The sequence below is a fragment of the Urocitellus parryii genome, chromosome 4 (genome assembly GCF_045843805.1).
Source record: "Urocitellus parryii isolate mUroPar1 chromosome 4, mUroPar1.hap1, whole genome shotgun sequence".
Taxonomy (NCBI): Eukaryota; Metazoa; Chordata; class Mammalia; order Rodentia; family Sciuridae; genus Urocitellus; species Urocitellus parryii.
The window spans coordinates 111,496,575-111,523,716 of record NC_135534.1 but is presented as its reverse complement, the minus strand read 5'-3'; the positions used below and the strand labels follow the sequence as shown (position 1 = coordinate 111,523,716).

The 27,142-nt window shown below is 38.1% G+C and overlaps 1 protein-coding gene across 1 annotated transcript; it reads left to right on the top strand.

The window, feature by feature from the left end:
• Window positions 1-17,280: 17,280 nt before the first annotated feature.
• Window positions 17,281-18,219, top strand: LOC113193775 (olfactory receptor 8B3-like). The gene has a single exon (XM_026404545.1). It carries the CDS (start codon window positions 17,287-17,289, stop codon window positions 18,217-18,219), a length of 933 nt encoding a protein of 310 aa, XP_026260330.1. The 5' UTR covers window positions 17,281-17,286.
• The last annotated feature ends 8,923 nt before the right edge of the window (window positions 18,220-27,142 follow it).

The following is a 27,142-nucleotide window of genomic DNA, read 5'->3' as shown; positions in this document are numbered from 1 at the left end:
TCCTCCTATATGTAATTTGATTTTTTCTCTCATGTCCTTTCAGATTTTATCTTTATCATTTGTGTTAGTCATTCTCATTATAATGTGTCTAGGTGTGAGTATGCTGTAATTTTTGGTACAAATGTAAGCCTCTTGTATTTGATTTTCCATTTTATTCTTTAAGTTTGGGAAATTTTCTGATATTATATTATTGAAAAGATTGTATATTCCTTTGGTTTGCATCTCTGTTCCTTCATCTATTCTGATAACTCTTAAATTTGGTCTTTTCAGGTTATCCCATAATTCTTGGATGTTCTGGTCATGGTTTCTTACCATCTTCTCTGCATGGTCAACTCTATCTTCAAGATTATATATTTTGTCTTCATTGCCTGAGGTTTTGTCTTCTAAGTGGTCTAGTCTGTTGGTGATGCTTTCCATTGAATTTATAATTTGATTTATTGATTCCTTCATTTCAAGAATTTCTGCTTGTTTTTTTTTTCTTTTCACAACCTCTAACTCTTGAAGTGATCGTTTACTTCTGTATTTTTTCTTTGATTTAACTCCTTATACTATCCTTTACTTTGCAGATCAGTTTAGCTATATACAATCTGAACTCCTTCTTGGACATTTCTTCTTGTATTCTGTTGTTGAAGCATCTTTGTTTGGGGCACTTTAGTCCCTTGTTTTTCCATGTTATTCCTGTGTGTTTTCTCATCTAGCAGTATTGATCTGAGGCAGTACAGATTCTACCCAGGAGACCTAGAGTGTCCCTGAAATTTTCCAGCACCTTTGAGACCAATATCAACAGAACCCAGTGTACACAATACATAGCCTTAAACCTCATAGCTCCCACTAAGGCATCTACTGCTTTCTCAGAATACCCCAAAATTATGAGTTCAATAACTGTCTACAGTATAAACAGAAAATTTGCTGAAATGGTTTCCAATTTAGAATGGTGGATGAGACAACAGAAGTAGCATAGTCTGCAATGTTCATAAGGGAGGAAAAGAGAGACTAGAAGCAAAAATTCACAGGAAGAGTAGAAAAGGAACCATCAGAGATTGTCTGTTGGTGGGATAATAGGTGGAAAGAGAATTCAGGGAAGAAGATGAGAGGAAGAATAGCAACAAATAAAAAAATTAAAGACATAATAATACAACAAACTGCAAAACACCATTTATATACCATTGTCCTCCACACACTGATGCATAAAAACCACCCTGTTCCAAATATAGTAGAGATGTTAGTGAGTAGAAAAATAAAATAAATGGAAAAAAATCAAACTGTCTTCATCAGCATCCAAGAATTTCACATCCCTGTCTCTAATGTCTTACGGGACCAATAGGCCCAAATCATCCTTCTAGACCCAGTCACTATCTCACCTGTCTGGGCTTCAGATACCCCACACTTGGCCATGCTGCAGACCCAAGATCTCAACACTACTCCAACTTGCAGAGAGACCACCGGGGATATGCTCAAACAAATGAGCTTTCCTGGATGCAGCAGCAAGACAGAGGCCACAAGAACTTCCAGCAGGAAGACCCCAGGCATAGCCAAACCTGAGGCATCCCCACACTGAACCTCCAGGTCCAAACTGGAGTCCCTAGACAGAGGCAGTTTTGGTGACAAACCTTCTGGCATCTTGCCCTCCCAGGCCCTGGGTAGTGTCCCAAGATGGATGTGTCCACGTGCAACCAAACCTTAAGTCTCCCTGGTAGCAGACCTCTGGGCAGTGATGGCAATGGTAATGGCAGGGTTGATGGTAGCAGGTGCTGGATCAACAGCAGCTGTAGTGGAACAGTGGCAGTCATGGCTGTGAGGACAGCATCACCCAGGTGATGGGGGGCAGTAGTGGTGTCAGGGGCAGTGGCGTTGGGAGCTATGATGTCTACAGCAGTGGCAGTGGGTTGGGTGAAACTGTGTGGGCAGTGGTACCCAGAAAGAAGATCTCCAGCTGACCTCCGGGTGGCAGCCGTGTTGGCTGTATTGGTGCAGGTGCAGCAGCAGTATCAGAGAAAAGACCTCCCAGAGTCAGTTGCAGCAGCCTGGGGGTAGTGGTAGTGCGCCTAGAGCAATGACCTTGGGGCACGGAAGTGGCATTTGTGGCAGGGCCTCTGCTCTCTTCCTTCTTCTTCTTCTTCTTTTTTTTTTTTTTTGAGAAAGAGAGAGAGAGAGAGAGAGAGAGAGAGAGAGAGAGAGAGAGAATTGAGAGAATTTTTTAAATATTTATTTATTTATTTATTTTTAGTTTTCGGCGGACAGAACGTCTTTGTATGTGGTGCTGAGGATCGAACCCAGGCCCCATGCATGCCAGACGAGCGCGCTACTGCTTGAGCCACATCCCCAGCCTTCTCTTCCTTATTTATAAAGACTTTCATTTACCATCCTCTTACATTGTTAATCTCAATTAACTGTATTTAAAGCATAGATTAGAACTATTTGGTTTATATAACTTCTTCCCCATTCAGTTATGTTGCTACAGTTATTAGTCCTATGGATAAAATAGTTGACACCTGCTGTTTAATGGAAGATCTAGTACATAACTACTTATTATTTTTGCTCTTGGTATTTGCCAATCCTATAATTTCAGTTTTTGTGGTAATTAGTGTTGTATTTTAGTAGGCATTGTATATTTACTTTAATGCTCTACATTATGTTTTCCTGTTGTCACTATTATTTGTTTCCCCCTTTTCTGTTGGGTGCTGGTAATCTATAGGAACACAACAAGTTTACAGGTTAGAGACTCTGTAGCTAAATAAATATAGCCAAAGGTGAGCACATCTTGCTTCACACACAAACTATCCACACTAGAACTTCAGTTATATCTCAATACAAAGAATAGAAGAGAGAAAACCCAATACTAACAACTAGGCCCCAGGTAGAAATGGATAGGTGTGGGCCTCCACATTCCACTCACAGATATCTACTCCTATGGTAAAAACAGAGAGAATTAACACAAAGGCTGTGGATAATACCACACCTCTGAGGGAGTCTCAGTCTAAATCACTCAGGGACATTTTGGCAAGTTAAGATAGTCTCTAAAAAGGCCCACATAATAGTTGAAGAGAAAACCTGTTCCAACAGATACATAAAACCCGACAGAAGAATACAAGAAATACGAAAAAACAAGGTAATACGACACCTCCTAAAATTCATAATTTACCAGCAACTGACCTCAAAGTCATTGAAATGGATGAAATATCAGATGAGGAATTTGAATAATGATTATAAAAATGATCAAAGAATTTCAAGAGAGTACAGAAAAACAATTGAATGCATTAAGAAAGTCAGTACAGTATGTGAAGAAGAAATTCAATAAGGAGATGGAGAGGTTGGAACAGAATCAAACAGAAACCTCAGAAATTAAAGACACAATAAATTAAATAAAGTGCTCAATTGAAAGTCTCTCTAATAAATAAAATAGACCATGCTGATGACAAATTCTCAGAGCTGAAAGAAATAGTGGCTAACCTTGAATATTCTGACAGTATTAAAGAATAGAAAATAACAATGATCAGAATATACAGAAACTCTGGGACAACATTATTTGAGAATCACAGAATCAAAGAAGTTTGTGAAATGCAGGTAATGGAATGGACAAACTCTTCCAGGGAAATAATAACAGAAAATTTCCAAATCTTCAGAGTAAGATGAACATTCCGATACAAGAGGCATTCAGAACCCCAAATCTTCAAGATCATAAAAGAATCTTTTCATTACACATTATGAGTAAAATACATAACATATAGAACAAGGATAGAATTTTAAAAGTCTCAAGAGAAAAATGTCAGGTCACACTTAGAGGCAAGTCAATCAGAATTACTTCTGGTTTTTTAAACTCTAAAAGCCAGGAGGATTTGGTTTCCACAGTGATGTAGTCTAAGTCTTGAAAGAAAATAACCTAACCAAGAATACAATATCCAGTAAAGTTATCTTTCCAAATCATAGAAGAAATATAAAACTTTTTAAGATAAGCAGAAATTTTAAAAAACTAGGATTACAAAACTAGAGAACTTAATCAGAGAAGTACTTCACACAGAAGTCAAAACCAACAGTAGAAGCATCAAGTGAACAAATATTTTTTGACAAGTAGGTAAGCAAATAAGAAACAAGACCAAATTAAACATTAGAAATAAATCAAAGTCATAGGAATTAATAAAAACACCAAATGTAAATGGTCTCAACTCTTCAATGAAAAGACATATAGTAGTAGAATGGATCAAAAATCAATATTCAACTATAAGTTGCTTGTAAGAAACTCATCTTACAGGCAAAGATAGCCACAGGCTGAAAGTGAAGGAGTGAAAATTCATATACCATGGAAATGAAACCTGAAAATAAGCACAAATAGCTACTTTCACATCTGACAAAGCAGATTTCAAATAAAAATTAATCAGAAGAGTGAAAGAAGGTTACTTTATACTGGTAAAGGGGAAAATCCCAAAAGAAGATATAATGATATAAATATTTGTGGTACAAACTTCAGTGAACCTAATTACATAAAACAGACAGTACTCAAATTAGACTCAGATAGACCCCAGTACAACACTGATTTCAACACTTCTCTCACCAATAGATAGATCATCCAGACAGACACAGTGAAGACTGTACCTGAAAATGCAAATCAAATGGGCTTCACAGACATCTATAGAATATTTCACCCAACAAGAGCTGAATACATTTTGATCTCAGCAGCTCATGGAAATTTTGTGAGTTTCTTGAAAATAGACCACATTTTAGGACACAAAACAACTCTTAGAAAATACAAAAACTAATATAATTCCTTGCATCTTATTATATCATAATGGAATAAAATTAGAAATAAACACTAAAACACCATACAAAAACAATATAAATACATGGAGATTGAAAAATATGTCTTCGAAGGAGAAATTTAAAAATTCTAAGAATCAAATGAGAATTGTGGTTTAATATACTTGAAACTCTGGGACATGATAAAGGCAGTTTTAAGAGGAAAGTTCGTAACTATGAGTGCCTACATGAGAAAATCAGAAAGATCCCAAATAAACAAACTAAATGCATCTCAAAACCCTGGAGAATAACAAACAAATTGCATGAAAGAAAAGGAAATAATTAAGATCAGAGCTGAAATCAATGAAATAGAGAGAAAATAAAACAAAACAATACAATTTACTTAACATGTGCAAGTACCAAACAAAACAGAATGAAACCAAAAACCAAAAAACTATACAAAAGATTAATGAAATTAAGAGTTGGTTAATTGAAAAGATAACCAAGATTGAAAAGTCCAAAATAAAGAAAATTAATAATAAAAAGGAGAAGCCACCACAGACATCACAGAAATCCAGAGGATCATTAGTGACTTTTTAAATGCTTATGCTGCAATAAATTGGAAAACCTAAAATAAACAGAACATAAACAGACCAAACATAAATAGACCAAAAACTAGCCATGAGATAAAAGCAGTAATAAAAAGTCTTTCAAAAAAGACAAACCAAGACCAAAAGTCTTCTCAGCTGAATTCTATCAGACCCAAAGGACTTAAAATCAGCATACTATAGTAACACAGTCACATGAATGGTTATTCAGCTCAATTCACAATAGCTAAGCTTGGATTCAACCTAGGCACCCTGCTGATTTTAAGTCCTTTGGGTTTAGACTGAGGAGTGGGATAGCTGGGTCAAATGGTGGTTCCATTCCAAGTTTTCTGAGGAATCTCCATACTGCTTTCCAAAATTGTTGCACCACTTTGCAGTTCCACCAACAATGTATGAGTGTACCTTTCCCCCCCCACATCCTTGCCAACATAATTAGATGCCAACACTGAAACTAATTAATTAAAAATACAAGTAAAACCACATCATTGTTACTTGCATTCTTGATAATTAGATGCAAAATTCTTACTAAAATATTAGCAAATTATAGTCGACAACATACTAACAATATTGCACATAATGACCAGTTGATTTTATCCCAGGAATGCAAAAATGGCTTAATATATGCAAATCAATAAATGTAATTCATCCACATAAACAGAATTAAAGACAAAAATCACTTAGTCATCTCAATAGATGCAAAAACATTCTAAGACAAAATTGAGCACCCATTCATGATAAAAACTCTGAAGAAACTAGAGACAGAAGGAACCTATATCAACATGACAAACCCCAAACCAACATGTGGGGGAAAACTGAAAACATTTCTTTTAAAATATGAAACAGGACAAAAATATTCATTCACACTACCCTTATTCAATATAGCACTAAAAATTCTTTTTTTTTTTTTTTATTCTTAATACTGACAGTGTTGTTGAGAAACCAGAACGACAGATAGACTTGTGGGTCCAGACATCATATGGAAATTATAACCAGTCATTCTTTCTAAAAGGTCTTTTCTAGGCATGAAATAATATAAATATAGCTGAGAAACAGCTGAAGAGCCAAATATAGACTTGGTCAGGTATCCCACTCAGTCTAAGTTGTGCCAGACACACCACTTAGCAATGCTCACATTTGACCCACATGAAAGGGATAATTACCTTGCTCTCACAAGCAGTGAGTTGAAACTAATCACAGGTAGCCAATCTGGATCAACACATCTCTTAACACAAAGATTCTATTCAAGTTCCACAGATTAAGTAACATCCTATAATTTTTTTTCCATTTTTTTTTTATTGGTTGTTCAGAACCTTACACGGCTCTTGACATATCATATTTCAGACATTAGTTTCAAGTGAGTTATGAACTCCCATTTTTACCCCAAATACAGATTGCAGAATCACATCAGTTACACATTCACCTTTTTACATAATGCCCTATTAGTAACTGTTGTATTCTGCTACCTTTCCTATCCTCTACTATCCCCCTCCCCTCCCCTCCCATCTTCTCTCTCTATCCCATCTACTGTAATTCATTTCTCTCCTTGTTTTTTCTTCCAATTCCCCTCACAACCTCTTTTATGTAGTTTTTTTTTAACAATGAGGGTCTCTTTCCATTTCCATGCAATTCCCCTTTTCTCTCTCTTTCCCTCCCATCTCGTGTCTCTGTTTAATATCAATCTTTTCTTCCTGCTCTTTCTCCCTGCTCTATTCTTAGTTGCTCTCATTATATCAAAGAAGACATTTGGTATTTGTTTTTTAGGGATTGGCTGGCTTCACTAAGCATAATCTGCTCTAGTGCCATCCATTTCCCTGCAAATTCCATGAATTTGTCATTTTTTAGAGCTGCGTAATACTCCATGGTGTATAACTGCCACATTTTTTTAATCCATTCATCCATTGAAGGGCATCTGGGTTGGTTCCACAGTCTAGCTATTGTGAATTGTGCTGCTATGAACATCGATGTGGCAGTATCCCTGTAGTACGCTCTCTTAAGGTCTTCAGGGAATAGACCAAGAAGGGCAATAACTGGGTCAAATGGTGGTTCCATTCCCAGATTTCCCAGGAATCTCCATACTGCTTTCCAAATTGGCTGAACCAATTTGCAGTCCCACCAGCAATGTACAAGAGTACCCTTTTCCCCACATCCTCTCCAGCACTTGTTATTGTTTGACTTCCTGATGGCTGCCAATCTTACTGGAGTGAGATGGTATCTTAGGGTAGTTTTGATTTGCATTTCTCTGACTGCTAGAGATGGTGAGCATTTTTTCATGTATTTGTTGATTGATTGTATGTCCTCCTCTGAGAAGTGTCTGTTCAGGTCCTTGGCCCATTTGTTGATTGGGGTATTTGTTATCTTATTGTCTAATTTTTTGAGTTCTTTATATATTCTGGTTATTAGGGCTCTGTCTGAAGTGTGAGGAGTAAAAATTTGTTCCCATGATGTAGGCTCCCGATTTACTTCTCTTATTGTTTCTCTTGCTGTGAAAAAACTTTTTAGTTTAAGTAAGTCCCATTTGTTGATTCTTGCTGTTAACTCTTGTGCTATAGGCGTCCTGTTAAGGAATTTGGAGCCTGATCCCACAATATGTAGATCGGAGCCAACTTTTTCTTCTATCATAAGCAGAGTCTCTGATTTGATATCTAGGTCCTTGATCCATTTTGAGCTCACTTTTGTGCATGGTGAGAGGAGGGGATTCAGTTTCATTTTGTTGCATATGGATTTCCAGTTTTCCCAACACCATTTGTTGAAGATGCTATCCTTCCTCCATTGCATGCTTTTAGCCCCTTTATCAAATATAAGATAGTTGTAACTTTGTGGATTAGTCTCTGTATCCTCTATTCTGTACCATTGGTCCACCCGCCTGTTTTGGTACCAGTACCATGCTGTTTTTGCTACTATTGCTCTGTAGTATAGTTTGAAATCTGGTATTGCTATACCACCTGATTCACACTTCCTGCTCAGAATTGCTTTTGCTATTCTGGGTCTTTTATTTCTCCATATGAATTTCATGATTGCTTTATCTATTTCTACAAGCAATGCCATTGGGATTTTGATTGGCATTGCATTAAACCTATAGAGGACTTTTGGTAATATCGCCATTTTGATGATGTTAGTTCTGCCTATCCGTGAACAGGGTATATCTTTCCATCTTCTAAGATCTTCTTCTACTTCTCTTTTTAGGGTTCTGTAGTTTTCATTGTATAAATCTTTCACCTCTTTTGTTAGGTTGATTCCCAAGTATTTTATTTTTTTTGAGGATATTGTGAATGGAGTGTTTTTCCTCACTTCCGTTTCAGAAGTTTTGTCACTGATATACAGAAATGCCTTTGATTTGTGCGCGTTGATTTTATAACCTGCCACTTTGCCGAATTCATTTATTAGTTCTAGTAGTTTTTTTGTAGACCCTTTTGGGTCTTCTATGTATAGAATCATGTCATCTGCAAATAGTGATAATTTAAGTTCATCTTTTCCAATTTTTATGCCTTTAATTTCTTTCGTTTGTCTAATTGCTCTGGCCAGTGTTTCGAGAACTATATTGAATAGAAGTGGTGATAAAGGGCATCCCTGTCTCGTTCCAGATTTTAGAGGGAATGCCTCCAATTTTTCTCCGTTCAGAATGATGTTAGCCTGTGGCTTAGCGTAGATAGCTTTCACAATATCAAGGTAAGTTCCTGTTATCCCTAGTTTTTCTAATGTTTTGAACATAAAGGGATGCTATACTTTGTCGAATGCTTTTTCTGCGTCTATCGAGATGATCATATGGTTCTTATCTTTAAGTCTATTGATGTGGTGAATAACATTTATTGATTTCCGTATATTGAACCATCCCTGCATCCCAGGGATGAATCCTACTTGATCATAGTGCACAATTTTTTTGATGTGTTTTTGTATCCGATTCGCCAGAATTTTATTGAGGATTTTTGCATCTAGGTTCATCAGAGATATTGGTCTGTAGTTTTCTTTCTTTGAAGTGTCTTTGTCTGGTTTCGGAATCAATGTGATGTTGGCCTCATAGAATGAATTTGGAAGAACTCCCTCTTTTTCTATTTCCTGAAATAACTTGAAAAGTATTGGTATTAATTCTTCTTTGAAGGTTTTGTAAAACTCCGCTGTATACCCATCTGATCCTGGGCTTTTCTTGGTTGGTAGTCTTTTGATTACTTCTTCAATTTCATCCATTGATATTGGTCTGTTCAAATCGTGTGTGTCCTCCTGACTCAGTCTGGGCAAGTCATGTCTTAAGAAATTTATCGATGTCTTCACTATCTTCTATTTTATTGGAATATAGGTTTTCAAAATAATTTCTAATTATCTTCTGTATTTCTGTGGCGTCTGTTGTGATATTGCCTTTTTCATCCCTTATGTTAGTAATTTGAGTTCTCTCTCTTCTTCTCTTCGTTAGCATGGCTAAGGGTCTGTCAGTCTTGTTTATTTTTTCAAAGAACCAACTTTTAGTTTTGTTAATTTTTTCAATAGTTTCTTTTGTTTCAATTTCATTGATTTCTGCTCTGATTTTAATTATTTCTTGCTTTCTGCTGCATTTACTATTGTTTTGCTCTTCCTTTTCTAGGGCTTTGAGATGAAGTGTGAGCTCATTTATTTGTTGGTTTTTCCTTTTTTTGAGGAATGACCTCCAGGCGATGAATTTCCCTCTTAAAACTGCTTTCATTGTGTCCCATAGATTCCGATGTGTTGTGTCTGAATTTTCATTTATCTCTAAGAATGTTTTGATTTCCTCCTTTATGTCTTCTGTAACCCCTTGATCATTCAGTAACATATTGTTCATTTTCCATGTGATATTGGATTTTCCCTTCCTTCTTTTATCATTAATTTCCAGTTTCAATCCATTATGATCAGATAAAATGCATGGTATAATCTCCACCCCTTTATATTTACTAAGGGTTGCCCTATGGCATAATATATGGTCTATTTTTGAGAAGGATCCATGTGCTGCTGAGAAAAAAGTATATCCATTCGATGATGGTTGATATATTCTATATATGTCAGTTAAGTCTAGGTTATTGATTGTGGTATTGAGTTCTATAGTTTCTTTATTCAACTTTTGCTTGGAGGTTCTGTCCAATGGTGAGAGAGGTGTGTTGAAGTCACCCATAATTATTGTGTTGTGATCTATTTGATTCTTGAACTTGAGGAGAATTTGTTTTATGTATTTCGCAGCACCATTATTTGGTGCATAAATATTGATAATTGTTATATCTTGTTGTTTAATGGTTCCTTTTAACAGTATATAATGTCTTTCCTTATCCCTTTGGATTAACTTAGTCTTGAAGTCGATTTTATTCGATATGAGGATGGCCACACCTGCTTGCTTGCGCGGACCGTGTGCGTGGTATATTTTTTCCCAACCTTTCACCTTCAGCCTGTGTATGTCTTTTCCAGTCAGGTGTGTCTACTGGAGGCAGCATATTGTTGGATTTGTTTTTTTAATCCATGTTACCAGCCTATGTCGCTTTATTGGAGTGTTTAAACCATTAATGTTTAGAGTTACTATTGATATATGGTTTGTACTTCCAGCCATGTTTGATTATTTATCTCTTTTTTTTTTTAATATTTCGTTTGTTTCTCCATGATTACCTTTCCCCGCTCCGTCTGTCTTTACTGAGGTACTTCCCACTGTTGGCTTTGGTTATTGTTTTCCATTTCTTCCTCGTGAAGTGTTTTGCTCAAGATGTTTTGCAACGCTGGTTTTCTGGCTGCAAATTCTTTTAGTTTTTGTTTATCGTGAAAGATCTTTATTTCGTTGTCGTATCTGAAGCTTAATTTTGCTGGGTACAGAATTCTTGGTTGGCATCTGTTGTCTTTCAGTGTTTGAAATACGTTGTTCCAGGATCTTCTCGCTTTCAGCGTCTGAGTTGAAAAGTCCGTTGTTAACCTTATTGGTTTACCCCTGAATGTAATCTTTCTCTTTTCTCTTGCAGCTTTTAATATTTTCTCTTTGTTCTGTATATTGGATATCTTCATAACAATGTGTCTTGGCGTTGGTCTACTGTGATTTTGTATGCTCGGTGTCCTGTATGCATCTACAATTTGTATATCTGTTTCCTTTTTTATTTCTGGAAAGTTTTCTGCAATTATTTCATCTAGTAGATTACTCATTCCCCTGGTTTGAATCTCTATCCCTTCCTCTATCCCAATGACTCTTAAATTTGTTTTTTTTATATTATCACATATCTCTTGTAGGTTTCTCTCGTGATTTTTAACCAGCCTATCTGAGTTGGCTAGACTCTTTTCCAGATGATATATTTTGTCTTCGTTATCTGACGTTCTGGCTTCTACTTGCTCCACTCTATTAATGATACTCTCATTTGAGTTTTTAATTTGGTTTATAATTTCCCTCATTTCTAAGATCATTGTTTGATTCTTTTTTATAGTCTCTATCTCCTGATAAAGATGCTTAACTTCTTGTTTTATCTGTTTATGTAATTCCTTCTCAATGTGTTCTTTCGCTGCTTGAATTTGCTGTCTCGTATCCTCTTTAAGGTTCCGTTCCATCTGTCTCAGGTGATCCATGAGTTCTTTATATGACCATTTTTCTGGTGACTCTATATCCTCCTGAATATTTAGGCTGCCCTGCATTGTTTGCACTCCTTTTCTTCCTTGCTTTTTCATGCTGTTCATATTGTTTCTTGTTCTGTTTGACTGCTGAGTTACTGTTTACTCCTATAAATTTATTTGATGCTTGGGAGGAAAGGTATTAGAAGGGATGGGAAGAAGTCACTAAAGAGAATGAGAGTACGCAGGTAGAATTCAAGGAAGGGGGAATAAGAAAATTGAAAAGAAATGTAAAGGCAGGAGAAAAGAAGGAAAGAACAAAATAGAAAATTTAAAAGAATTTAAAAAAATAATAATAGTAGAAATGAAAAATGAAATTAAAAAAATAGAATAAAATAAAATAAGATGGATTAAAAAACATTTAAAAGGACAGCAAAAAAAAAAAAATTGTAAATGTAGTCCTAGAGTTCGATTAACTGCTCTTCCAGTAGATGGAGCTATGCCTACCGGGCCAAGTCTCTCTTCTCAGTAGGCGGGAGTCAATCACTGTGCAGCAGTTCTTCCTCCCGGACTGGGCGAGTCTCCACTCCTGCTGTGGGCGGGGCCTTTCCCAGAGCTGGTCAGGGGTCCTTTGCAGCACTGGGCTGGCAGGTGGGGGGTGGTCGTCTGTAGCTCCAAACCACCAGAGGAGGTTCACAGAGGTTCACAGAGCGCCCGCTCCCCCACTCACTGCAAGGTTGCAGGCAGCGGCTGCTTGGCGCCAGCCGGCGGCAGTTCACAAAGCCGCGGCGGGCGTGGGCCCTGGCAGGCAGCGCCCGTTCCTAAGTTTGCTGTAGCGTGTGGGCGGCTGCAGTTCACAGAGCCGGGTGGCGGGGGCCCAGGCGGTCAATGTCTGCTCCTACCTTCGCTGTGACGTGTGGACTGCAACCACCCGGCAGCGGCCGGTGGTGGATCACGGAGCCTGGCCGGTGTGGGCCCAGGCAGGCCGCGCCCACTCCTAAGCTCGGTGCACCCTGTGGGCCGCTCATCTGGCAGCGGCCAGCAGCGGTTCACAGAGCCAGGCCAGTGTGGGCCCAGGCAGGCCTGCCGGCTCCTTAGATTGCTGCTATGTGTGAGCAGCGGCTGGCTGCGGTTCACAGAACCAGGCAGCGGGGGGCCAGGCGGTCAATGTCTGCTCCTACGTTCGCTGCAACTTGTGGGCTGTAGCCACCCAGCAGCGGCCGGTGGTGGATCACGGAGCCGGGCCTGTGAGGGTCCAGGTAGGCCCGCCCGTTCCTTAGATTGCTGCTACGTGTGAGCAGCGGCTGGCTGCGGTTCACAGAACCGGGCGGCGGGGGCCCAGGTGGTCAATGTCTGCTCCTATGTTCACTGCAGCCACCCGGCAGCGGCCGGTGGTGGATCACGGAGCCGGGCCGGTGTGGGCCCAGGCAGGCCACGCCCGCTCCTAAGATTGCTGCTACGAGTGAGCAGCAGCCATTTGGCGGCTGCTGGCGGGGCTGTGCCCCTGCTTTGCGTTGCCGAGATTCAGTAGTCTGTGACAAGCAGACACCTCCAATTAAACTTACTAGTTCCCGGAAGGTCTCCTTTCAGTGGACTTTTGCTTGAAGTTTCTCAGCCTGACGCATGTGGGTGTATTAATGAGTCTCTCTGATCCCCTTACCACGGACGCATTGAATGTGCTGCCTCTTCGCCGGCGGCCATGTTCTTTCTCAACCAGCACTAAAAATTCTGACCAGAGCAATTAGGCAATAAGAGGTAATAAAAGTAATAAAATAGAAAAGGAAGAAGTCAAACTATCATTGTTTGTAGATGACATGATCCTATACTTAGAAGATTCAAAAAGCGTCACTGTAGAAGTAATAAACAAATTCAGCAAAATAGCAGATTATAAAATCAACATACAAAAATCAATAGCTTTCCTACACAATGTATCTGTTGAGGAAGAAATCAGAAGAACAATTCAATCCACAATAGTCTCAAAAAATTATCAAGGAATAATCTAATCAAGGAGTTAAAAGATGTATACAATTAAAATTATAGAACATTGAAGAAAGATGACAGAAGATAGAAAGACCTCCCATGTTCTTGGATAGGCAGAATATATTATATTAAAATGTTCATAGTACCAAAAGCAGTAAACAGATTCAATGCAATCCCCATCAAAGTACCAAAGGGATTCTTTACAGAACTAGAAAACAAAGTGCTAAAAATTTATTTGGAAGAATAAAGGACTCAGAATAGTCAAAGCAGTTCTAAGCCAAAAAAACAAAAAACAAAAAACAAAAAACAATGCTGGAAGCATCACAATACTGGACTTCAAATAACACTATATACTGCTATAGTAACAAAAACTGCTTGGTACTGGCATAAAAATAGACACCGACCAATTGTACAGAATAAAAAGACAGACACACCCACACAGATACAGTCATCTGATTCTTGATGAAGTTGCCAAAAACATACTTCGGAGAAAAGACAGCCTTTTAAACAAATGGTGCTGGGAAAACTGGTTATTGATATGTGGAAGAATGAAACTAGACTCTTATCCGCACAAAAATTGGCTCAAAATGGATCAACAATCTAGAAAATAGACCAGAAACTTTACAGCTCCTAGAAGAAAATGTAGGATCAACATTCCAATATCTGGGCATGGGTAACAACTTTCTCATTAGCACCTCCAAAGCTCAGGATATGTCAAAAGTTAATAAATGGAATGGCGTCACATTTAAAATCTACTGCAGAGCAAAGGAACAATTAGGAATGTGAACAGAGAACCTATGGATTAGGATAAAATCTTTGCTATCTACTCTTCTGACAGAGTATTAACATCTTGAATGTATTAAGAGCTAAATACTTAATACCAAAATAAGTATAACATAATTAACATGTGGACAAATGAACTACCTTTTGTGAAAGGAAAAAATATATATGGCAACAAATGAAAAAGTTTGTCCAACATCTTTAGCAGTTATGGAATGCAAATCAATGTTACATTAAGATTTCATCTCACTCCATTCAGAGCATCCATCAAGAATACAAACAATAATAAATGCTGGAAAGGATGTGAAGGAAAAGGAACACATTTACATTGTTGGTGGGATTGTAAATTAGTACAACTACCTTGGAAATTGATCTGGATGGTCCTCAAAAGGCTAGGCATGGAATCACCATATGACCCAGCTAAACCACTCTTTGGTATTTATCATAAACAATTATAATCAGCACACTATAGGAATACATGCATGCCCATAGTTACAGCATCACAATTCACAACAGCCAAACTATGCAACCAAACCTAGGTGTCCATCAGTGAAACAATGGATAAAGAAAATGTGGTGTATGTACACAATGGAGTTTTATTCAGTCATCAAGAGTGGAATTATGCAATTTTCAGAAAAATGGATGGAACTTAAGAACATTAAGTTAATGTGCTAAACTCAGAAAGTCAAGAGTTGAGTGTTTTCTCTCATATGTGGAAAACAGAGTAATGTACTTGGGATATCCAGTTGTTCAAAACTGAATGTATAAATTTTATCACATTTCCAGTCTTTCTGAGTTGCCTTTGTAGTAATACCATAATTTATCCAAATACCTAGGCTAGTATTCTGGGAAATTGTATTATCTATTTATATTCCCTTTGTGAGAAGTCCTGCTGAATCTTCTCTTGCAATGTCTCTTGCAGATCTTTGCTTCTTATAACTTTTCAAAGCAGCAGCCTTAACCCAAGAAGTTTTTTCCTTTCATTTGTTATTTTCCAAAGTCATTCATTTTTGTAATTGCTTAAGCAGCTCATTCTACCTTCATCTCTCTAACACTAGTCATTCCTACCAATGCCACCAAATTAATCCTTATTTCCATTATTTTTATTTTAAAATTAAATAAAAACTGGAGTGACTCTAAATGTCCTACTAAAAGGAACAGGTTCTGATTTAGGCACCTAGAGCTTCCTAGACCACCTGATCCAAATCTGCCTCTGATCTGAGACTATGCTACATTCCTGTAGGAGAGATGTTGGGGGCTTGCAGAGAGCCTGTGCAAGTTCTCAGGGTGACATTCAGAGAGGGAGGAGATGGCAATATTCCTTTGAGCTCATCGACTTGGACCTGGAGTGCTCCTAGATGACCCTTTACAAGTCCAGCAGTGGTCCTTACGTGTCACATTGATATTTTTCTTGTCCTGCATTCTTGTCTACAACTAAAAGCACTGGAACTACATAAACCTCTGCCAGTGGAGCCAAAAGTCTGTGCGGTTTCCAGTACAGGTTCCAGGAGTAATGGAAAAGGCATCCTCAATCACCCAACTTTTATTATTTCTTAAGTACCTTCTGTAAATGCTAGTATTATTCTAGGTACTGCAGACCTAGAATGATAAAACAGGACTGAAGAAAAACAGAAAAACAGCCATGCCATTATAAAGCTTATATTCAAATATATGTAGGTACATGAATTGAAGGAAGACACAACAAAGAAATGAATGAATATATAGTATTTAATCTAGTTGTAGATAAAAGGAAGAATCCACTTTGGATATGGGACAGGTTTTCTTGCTTTCTGTTTGTGGATGTGCCACATTTGGGAGGAAATCAATATGTATGCACAATGATATGCTTCATTTTATTATCATGAACTGGAGGACTACAAATGCAGGGTAGATATGATCTTTTAATTGCAAAAAATGATCTCTGAGGAAAATACTGGGGGAAACACAGGTCTTCTGATTTTTAATCAGGTCCCTAGGATTTCCAAACTTCTTTTAAAAACCCCTTGGGTCCTATTAGCAAGTGGCTCTTTTGGCAACAGTAGAAGCTATTTACCGCCTTGTAGGGGGAAGAGGACATTGGACAAAGCTACCACCAGAAATCATGATCCATATCTTATGACTTTTCTGAGCCTGGAAGACTGAGGACTGTGTTCTGAATTCCTTTGTCCAAAATTCATCCCAAACAAAAGCAATATCAGAAAAAATCTCTTTACTGGGCTGTGTACCTCTAAAATCCATCAGTGCTACCTATTACTCTGTGAGAATAGAGCAGAAGTGTTATCAAGAGCCTCTCCTGGAGTCCTGATGCAGGAGGGTGAGTGCTGAATTGTACCTATCCTGCTGTTCTTCTTCCAAACCTCAACTGTGGGAGCCAGAGAGTCCTTGAAAAGCCTCATCTGCTCCCTGTGGTGGGAGGTCCACTGTAAAAGCAGAGTGGAGCTGAGCCTTATTCCCTCAGAAACTACCTTCTGTGTGTGTTTTAAAGTCTTCATTGTTATACATTTTCTGAAGATTATAAAATGGAGAAAACAGAGGCAGAGAGAAGGGTGAGCTTGAGTTCATCTCCCCATCTGGGTCTCAACCTCATTGTACTGGGGCTGGGTAGAGAGAGCTGGCTTCTCATTCTAATATTACTATTTCTCCTTCTCTCACAGACCAGATCCAGGGAGGAATGGCCTCAGGCAATGGCTCCTCAGTGACCCAGTTTATCCTGCTGGGTTTAACACAGCAGCCAGAGCTCCAGCTGCCTCTCTTCCTCCTCTTCTTAGGAACCTACATGGTCTCTGTGGTGGGGAACCTGGGCTTGATTGTTCTGATTGTTCTGAATCCTCACCTGCACACTCCCATGTACTACTTCCTCTTCAACCTTTCCTTCATTGATCTCTGCTACTCCTCCGTCATAACCCCCCGAATGCTGATGAGCTTTATAAATCAGAACATCATCTCTTATGCAGAATGCATGGCTCAACTCTTTTTCTTCTGCTTCTTTGTTATTGATGAGTGTTATATTTTGACATCAATGGCCTATGATCGATATGTGGCCATCTGTAAGCCTCTGCTTTACAAGGTCACCATGTCCCATCAGGTCTGCTTCATGCTGATGGTGGGTGTGTATACCATGGGGTTTGTAGGTGCCATGGCCCAAACTGGATGCATGCTGAGACTCAGCTTCTGTGGTGGCAACATCATCAATCACTACATGTGTGACATACCTCCTCTCCTGAAGCTCTCCTGCACAAGTACCTCCATCAATGAGCTGGTGGTCTTCATTGTGGTGGGTGTCAATGTAATAGTGCCTAGTCTTACCATCTTTATTTCTTACACCTTGATTCTGTCCAACATTTCTGGCATCCATTCCACAGAGGGTAGGTCCAAAGCATTCAGCACCTGCAGTTCTCATATTATTGCTGTTTCTCTTTTCTTTGGAGCAGCAGTATTCATGTACCTTACACCATCTCCTACTGGGTCTCTAGATCAAGATAAAGTATCCACAGTTTTTTATACCATTGTGGGACCAATGATAAATCCTTTAATCTACAGTTTGAGGAACAAAGATGTCCATATTGCACTGAGAAAGACTTTGAAGAAAAGGGTGCTATCCTAAATAGAAGCTGTATTTGTTAAATATGTCAAATCTTATGTTAGGCAAATGATATTTAAAACTATGGAGTAAGCTGGGGGTGTAGCACAGAGATACAGTGCTTTCCAAGCAGGCATGAGGCCCAGGAATTGATCCCCAGCACTGAAAAACAGCCTCAGTTGCAGTTACAACCATCCAAGAAACTAAGGAAAGTATAGTAAGAAATCAAAATAAATGCAAGTGATTCAATATTACACAAAATTAAATTAATTGTAGAAATCATTTCAGAAGTGAAGACAATATATTCAGGAAGCTTAGTCTATCATCCTTTCAGAGAGTAGAGAGACCAGTTAATTCTGTCATTTTCCAGAAATTATTTATATGTACATATATATGTATATGTACTTAAATATATTTGTTGCAGAGCTGAGAATTGAACCCCCACTCTTTGTGCAAGCTGAATTCCAGTGAGCCCTACTCCTAGACCTAGAAATCATAAAATTTTAAGTACAAAATTTGGACGATAATAAGCCAGAAATGGAAAAATTGTCAAGCTTTTTAATCTAAGTCTTTTTGCTTTGTTGTCCAACAAACCTAGTCTGTTGTCCATGTTGGCAAGAGGCTTTTCTGGTGAGCCATGCTCCCAGGACTGTTGTGAGATTTTTTGACAGGGACTCATCTAGAATTCCTGCATAGCTATGACATGGAGAATATGATTTTCACAGTCTTAGAGTCAGTAACTCTAAGATAGATAAAACTCTATCAAGTGTTCTAGGAGACTACGTTTTGGGAAATACCTTTGTTTCTATAAAGGGGAGAAATACGGATCTCTGGTCAGTTCCCTTAAGCCTCAAGGGAATGTGGTATAGTGAGGCCAAAGATTTTCTTGTGATCCTACTTCCTAAGGACAGGAAATGAAGGAGCCACTCAGAGCAGCCAGAAAAAGGACCCTCCACTGGATTCACCCCTAAGACTTCAGGGCAGAAACGTGGGTAGGAGGACACATTATTATCTTCTTTCACACGCAGTTTGCTGCTGCAAATGTTCACCAACTCCCAGTAGAGGAATTTTTGTTCTTTATTCAAGTAGATTTTATAATTTCAATTCATGAACAGGTCTTTCCCTTTAACATTTTCATTCTCATTTTGTCTCAGAGTTTTATATGGTACAGATGATGTAGTTTATTTAACTGGCAGGTATAAACTGAGAATATATGCTGTTTTAGACACAAAAGCATCCAGGATCTGTTTTAAATATAAAAAAAGACTGGTGAGGAAGAAAGAAAGCACCTGTGCTCTCAGAGTGCTCATTTTCTAGGGTGAGGTGCACTTGAGGTGCAGGTGGGCCAGAGGGAGAGGTAGCTGATAAGCAAAAATATATACACACATGTGAATCTATCAGAAAATGCTATACAAAGTCTCAAATTAAGATGATGGTACAGAAAGTCACTGTGTTTTACTTTGGAATGGGTGGTTATGAGGGGATTTTTCTGAGGAGGTGGCATATGAGCAGAGACAGCACTGACAGAGGAAGACAGTCACCTGTAGACCATTTCCCTCACAGGGTAGAGCTGGGTCACAGTCCCAGAGGCCGTAAAAATCTTGATGATTATGAGGGACAGAAAATAGACCAACATGTCTGTGGTGTAGTTGAGGTGTGTGTGGTACATAGTTAATTAGGAAATAGGTCCATGTATTAGGGGTTTGTAAGGGAAAAGAGTGGATGCTGTTAAAGCACAATAAAATTTATGTGTTATTAACCACACAAAGGACTTAGCTCTCTTTCTCCTTCTCTGTTTTGAAGCTTTGTCTATGTGGTTTCAACTGATCTGAAAAAATGTTAAGGGTTCCATGACTAATTTCTAGTGAAATTCATGAAGTGCTATACCTAGGATTTTCAAACTACTCATAAAACCCCTTGGGTCTTATTAGCAGGTGGCTGTTTTGGCAACAGTCGAAGCTATTTACCACCTTGTACGGGGAATGTTATTTAACAACAAATTGCCAGGTTGTTCAGGAGGGAAGATGATTTTTTCCTAGTTTTGCTAACCTGAAAGATGAGTCAGAGGTTCTGGATGTCAAGTGAAACAGGAACAAGAATTCTGTGGAAGAGCCCTGGGTCCTGTTTTTTCCTTCTCTTGGTACAAATGTCACAAAGTGGAAGGACAACTGGGATTGGTACCATGTGATCTGATTTGGCTCCAGATTCTTGCAATTTTTGTGTTTATGTTCTCTCAGTCTTGGTGTCTGCATGGAGAACATTTCAAAGTGTATGGTGCAGCTGAAATGAAGTGGCACATATTTAAAAAGTGCTGTCTATGGTCAGTGTAATGATATTCAAGGGTCAGATCATATTCAGGGATACTAAGATGCAAATGTATTTTCACATAACTTCCTTAAAATCAACATGTATATTACACTCAAAGACATCTCACTGTTGGTGTGCTGGCAGTTATGAATGTTTTATATATACATGTATATTTTCTTTAAATATGAGTTAAATTTTTTATAGGTAAAACTTCAATTAAAGGTAAAATATTATGCTAAAGTATAAAGTTATCACACACACATAAGACTATGGAGAAGTGAAAATTTCTAATAATTAAGGAAATACATTTTTCCTTCTCTTCTTTCTTGCACACTGGGTTTAAAACTCAGGGCTTTGCTCAGGCTAGGCAAGCCCTCTACTTCTGAGTTTTAATCCCAGCTGGAAATATACCTTAATAATAGAATAATAACAGTTTTATTTATTCATCAATTCATTCATTCATTGTGAAACAATACTTGAAAAAGCAAAATATTGGCAATTTGCTAAACATGTGTCATCATTTCAGAGACAGGAAAAATGCCTTACATTATTAAGAGTCATATAATTGGAAGCAGGATAACACTGGACTATCTATAAATGTTAAAAAGAAGTATCTTTATTAAATATGAAATGGACATTCTAAGTAGCACATGACTTCTTGCCAATTTATGTTTGACAACCTCTTACTCTCAGAAAATCAAAACATGATATCATGTCCATCAAGTTTTGATGCTGATATTTCAGTGAAATTCCACATTATCTTTACCTTGTTTAGTGAACACTGGTTATCTCTGGCTTAATTGTGTTCCTGCAAAATGAGGTGTTGGTGTTCATTCCTCTAGGACACTATTCTTTGTTGATACTTATATAACTGGGTCTTTAATGATTATTTAAATGAACCTTTTGGGCGCACCCTAATCTTATCTGACTGGTGTCCTTATACGAAGAGGATATTTGGATGCATGGAACCAAGAAAATGCACATACACAGCTGAAAAATCTGGTGAGGACACAGGAAACGGGCAGACATCTTGAAGCCAGGCAGGGAGACCTCAGAAGAGAACAAATCTGCTGATAACAAGAGTGAGAACTTCCAGCCTCCAGAGCTGTGAATAAATAAGTTTCTGCCTTTTAAGTTACCCTGTCTATGGTATTTTGTTATGGTAGACCTAGCAAACTAATACAAGAGTAAAATATAACTTTCTCCTTTAAGAAAGTATACTGAGAAAAACAAAACAGTGAAACAAGGAAAAAGATAAAACAGACCAAAACATTGAAAGTACTAGATTTTATCCAAAGAACGAGAATTCTAATTCTTCTTCTTCTTCTTCTTCTTCTTCTTCTCCTTCTCCTTCTTTTTTAATTGAGCTGCTGGGGAGTCAAAGATAGTCACTTTGGGTTCCATTCATGGTCACTAAATATATTACCCTAAGAGGCAAGTTGATGCAAACCAAGTGTGATAATAGTTGATTTGAGCTACAAAGTGTTTGCCACCCAAGGCAACACCGATTCTAGTTGCCTAAAATAAATTCTCCCAAAACGAAATCCAAAGAATCTACATTTTAATGTATTAAAAAATAAAACAGACAATGAGATTACAGCAAACTGGTTGTTAAAATTGCATTGATGTACATGAATAGCATAGGATAAGGATTGGTCATTTATCACTTATGCTATTCATTTCAGGTAAGAATTGCCATAAGCTGGAAATGTTTTTATTAGGATTACTTATTATCTTCATGGCATCAGGATGTCTGTAGAAATCTGCTGTGCAAGGTTATAATGACCTCAGTCACTGTGGTCTCATGACTTGTGTTTCCCTGGAGGTAAAGAGTTTTGTGATGCCATCCTTTTGACATTAGTGTTCTTGCTCAATGTATTCAATGGTACTAATCGAATCAAGTAATTAGTATTTCCATCACTTTAAATATTTACCATTTTTCATTGTTGGTTACCTTTAATTTCTCTCTTTTAGTAAGAAAGAGAATTTTTTTTTCAGGAGTAAAGTCTTCCTACCTGAGGGGAATTTATCCCCTTGGAAGATCAGGTCAATTAGAAAATCCTCAAACTCCTTAAAATAAAAGAATCCTGACACTTTTACTGAGGTTTTAATCTACACACAGGTTTGGTTTTTAAGATATGAATTATTTTGAGTTTTTTTATAACTTATATATTAAATGTGAGAAAAAGACTAAGAAATGCTGCTCAGTATACTAATATCCCATGTGGAAGTGCATGATTAGCTCCCCAGGTGACCTTGCTGGCCTAGTGGGGCATGGGCAGCAGTGCACCTCAGTTCAGCTCCCTGCTTGGCCTCACTGATGTGGCACTGGCATAGAAAGTGGAATTCCGACGAGCATCGCCCTGTTTAACTTTGTTGCTCGTGGGAGAGGGAGGAAGTTTGGATTTTTCTTAGCCTCAGTGAGGGCAATGGGTTTCCACCTACTACCTCCAGACACGGGGCAAAGCTCAGCTTCCACATGGCCCTGCTGATGTCACCCATGAAGGAATCAGAGAACCCCCTGCTACCATGAAGCAGGAAGTAGAACTTTAGCTCTCCACTTAGCCTGATGACATGGGGGAGAGGCAGCATTTTCTTTAGTTTTGGCTGTTGTAAGTAGGTATTATATTAAAAAATATATATTTTATATTTGTTCCTGCCAGCTGCCAGTATGTGTGGTGAGTAGGGGATTGTGTACAAAACTCAGGCTAAGTTTAATTAATGTGTAACTTATCCTATGGATGTTTCTATCTCCAAGGAGCATCTATGGAGCCTCCTGGTCTCCCAGGAATGTGTGGATGACAGGTTCTTTCCACTCTGTGCTGTGCATTCCTGCAGAGTCTAGAGCATACTTGCTCTAAGCATAACTACAACTGCAAGCTAGTGGAGTCACTGACCATCTCTCCTTGCCTGTCACTAAGAGTAACACACAGCTACAGTACATGAGGTGTGTGTTGCATCTGCTCACTGTTGAGTCAGCCTTCTGTGCAGGATGGTTGCTAATCCTTATCTGCACCCACCTTTGCATGATTTTTGCATCAACCACATTGATGGGGAGAGAGAGGTGATTGATTAGAGGGTTATGCAAAAATGCAAAGATTCCCATTGCTTTTATACATATTTCATACTGAAATTCCTTTTCTTTAGTGATTTGCTTATGTCAGATAATTATGTTGTATACTTTTACAAAAAGTAATGGTGGTACATATTCTGTGTTCACCTTGTCTTTGACAGATTTTGAGACCTATGTAAATCTGAGGGTGACAGTCTTTAATCTTGGAGGGGAAAGAAAGAGACTCACTTGACTTACAGAACATCTGGGGGGAACCAGACTCCATTGTGATCTTTCACTCCTTCCCTGAAACATTTTCCACAAATAACCAGATTTAGTTTTGTGTCAAGACAGATACTTAGTATGTGTGTTTGTGTGTGTGTGTGTGTGTGTTTCGGGGGGTGGGTACTTGAACCCAGGAGTGCTCTACCTCTAAGCCACATCTCTGGCCCTTTTTACTTTTTTTTTCGAGACAGGGTCTCACTAAGTTGCCCAGGATTACCTTGAATTTGCCATCTTCCTGCTTGAGACTCTCAAGTAACTCAGATTACAGTTATGCACTAGCATCGCCATCTAGTTTTAATTCTGATATCTCTTGAATATTATACAATTATTTTGTTTTTAAAAAACCCTTATTTATATTTACTGTACTTAATCTAATGAATTCATGATTGGTCCAGTGTGAGATTGTAGAGCAGATTAATAAAGTGGTGGTTTCTGAACTCCTAATAAAGAAAGCTGTGACTATCAGAAAGCAGCACACATTCAAAAATAGCAAGTTCCATTGGATTAACTTTATCTCCTTGTTAGTGTTACTATCAGGGATGTGCACCTGCTTAAGGCATTAGTTAAAGTATTATTGTTATTATTAGTAGTAAGAGTATTTTGGTACTGAGCATTGAAACTAGGAGTGCTTTACCACTGAGATACATCCCCAGTCCTTTTCACTTTTTAAGATGTGAAAAAGGGTCTCCCTAAGTTGCTGAGGCTGTCCTTAAATTTTTCATCCTCCTGCATCAGCCTCTGAAGTAGCTTAGATTACAGGCATAAGCCACTGTATCCAGTGTCTAGTATACTTTAAATTGCTAAAAATGGCTGAATAAACTTGGTTTGTCAAAAATGGAATACTACCCAACAGTTAAAGGAAAAATTGTTGATACGCCAACAATTTGGATGGACCTAGAAAGAGTTATGGTTAGAAAAAAAAAATCTCAGTGGTGACACATTGTGTAGGTTTATACATCATTTACAGAATGAAAGAGATGGAGAACAAGTTTGTTGTTGCCAGGGGACAGAGATGAAAATGGGAGGGTTTGGGTGGAACAATATAAAGGTAGTGCCAGGAAGTTCAATTATTGTGGTGGAACATTTATGAATCTTGGTCATGGTGATGTTTGCTCTAAGTACATAGGACTGAATCACATAGAAAAGTAAGTTCTATATATGCAGGTTGAGTTTCTGAGTTATGCGGGGTAATTACCATTATTATGCAAATGTCACTTTCTTAATTTTGTTTTTGTTCTTCAGTGGTGGAAAATGTCAATATGGGAAGAATTTGGGTGACAAATTCAAGGGAACTTAGTATCACTTTTGCAATTTTCTGTGAATTTATAGCTATTTTAAAATAAAAACCTTAAAAAAGTAGATATACTCTCACAAGCACAAGCACATATTCATGTATACAGAGAAATTCTAAAGTCATATTTTCTTGAAATGTCAGCCAATGAATAGTGATTTTTTTTTTCTTATTTTGTTTTGTTTTGATTTTTGCAGTGCTGTCAGCCTCATGAATGCTAGGCATGCACTCTACCGCTGAGCTACACCCCAGCCCACAGATTTGATTGCAATCTGTTAAACACAAAGACTTATTGCATCAGAATACTCAAGATAATTACATTTTCATGAAATAAAGGATCACTCTTATAATACAAACTTTTTTCTTAAAATACCTGAAATCAAAGTACATTTTTTCTTTGTGTCTCTAAAATATGTATAGTTACTAATCATTTAAAAAGATTCAAATTATTAAAAATGAGCAAAAAAATTACAAAATTCTACATACTTTTTACTAAAATTGATGTATTACCTAGGATTATAATCAGGGAATATTAATTATATTTACATCTTTATGAATGAGAGCAGAGGCTTCTATAATATGCCTGGGGACTGTAGAATCCTTGGTGGCTAGTTCACACCTACTTTCATGAATTAGGGTGTAAACAGAGACACCATTAGTTCCTCCCCTCCTAGCTCATCACCAAGAGGAGGTCCTAGGAGACACTCCAGGAATTCTAATCAAGTCCACAGATTAATAAGCCTTAGCAATGGCCATGTATATCACATAGTGGCCTTGGTGTCAAGTCTGTGGCTTACCTTCACCTCCTCTGGACAAATTTATAGCTAGAAATTTGCTTTTACTTCAGAATTAGCCCCAGAAGACTCAGATTAGGAGATCTGTTCTCTGACAGTTTTGCCAGTCAAGTAAGAAGAAGGATCTGTGACTGCATCTGATCCGCTCTGATAACCTGGAAGCTAGTTCCTCCTCCAGAACAGTGGAGGTGAAACATGAATAAATAACTTCCACTGAGTTCTCTGAGTGGCAGGTGGGTGAGTTAACTTGGTCTCTGTCTCTCTCACTCTCCATGTGTGAAAAAACGCGAAGAACTGTGCTTTTAAATAACAGCTCAGCAGCTCAGAGCTCTGACTCTAGTTCCTTTTCTTGTCTCATCTTAACCTGTAGGTTGGCTCCTGCCTCAATCGGGCCAGAAGACAGACCAGCAGCTCCAGGTGATACACGAGAAACATAGCAATACCACAGGGAGGAGACATTTGTCTTTTTAAAAAGTGTTAATGTGTGCTATGCATTTAAGAGTTTAAGCGTCTTAAGAGTAGAGTTTGGCATTTTTTCAAACTTTACAATTAATATAACAAGCATCTGAATATTTTCTTTTATGCCATCATAAAAATACCATGGAAAGCATATTTACCATTCTTTCTTTTTCCTCTAACTAGGGAGGAATAGAGGGAAATGTGTAGAAACACTCAGGATTATGGTTAAATATAAACCTTACTTATGAAAGAACTCCTCATCTTTTATCAATTTTTTACTTTATGTATCCTTGTAATAAGGTGCGTGTAATCTATTCAGATAGGAGGGACTCCTTCTAGGAAGAGTATTGGTATGGTCTCTGCCTTTGAGGAATCATCTCTTTTTTGCTAGTCATTGCAAGGGAACCGAGATGTCTAGTAGAATAAAGGAAATATGAGTAGTAAGTAAAAATTGAAGGGCCAGATGAAGTAGAGGTAGAGTTGACACAGGCGTCTCCACTACCTAAGCTCCTCAGCAAGCTGTAGTTTCATCAGTCTACCTCTTTATTATTTAGTAAGGACAGGAGCCATAGTTTGCCACATTTCCCTCACAGACAAAAGACAGAGGGGGAGCATGTAGCAGTAAGCATTTGGATGCTGCAAACAAAGGAGAACTTTCTTCAGTTTAGTTACAAGTCCCCCTTATTGTAAATATGAGTTTAGAAACAAAGAGCTGTGTCCTCAATTAATGAAGATTTGTTCTGTTCTCCCAGACTCTCA

What these genes read in the sequence shown, in the direction of transcription:
- LOC113193775 (XM_026404545.1), top strand. Translation starts at nt 17,287, where the DNA reads ATGGCCTCAGGCAATGGCTCCTCAGTGACCCAGTTTATCCTGCTGGGT.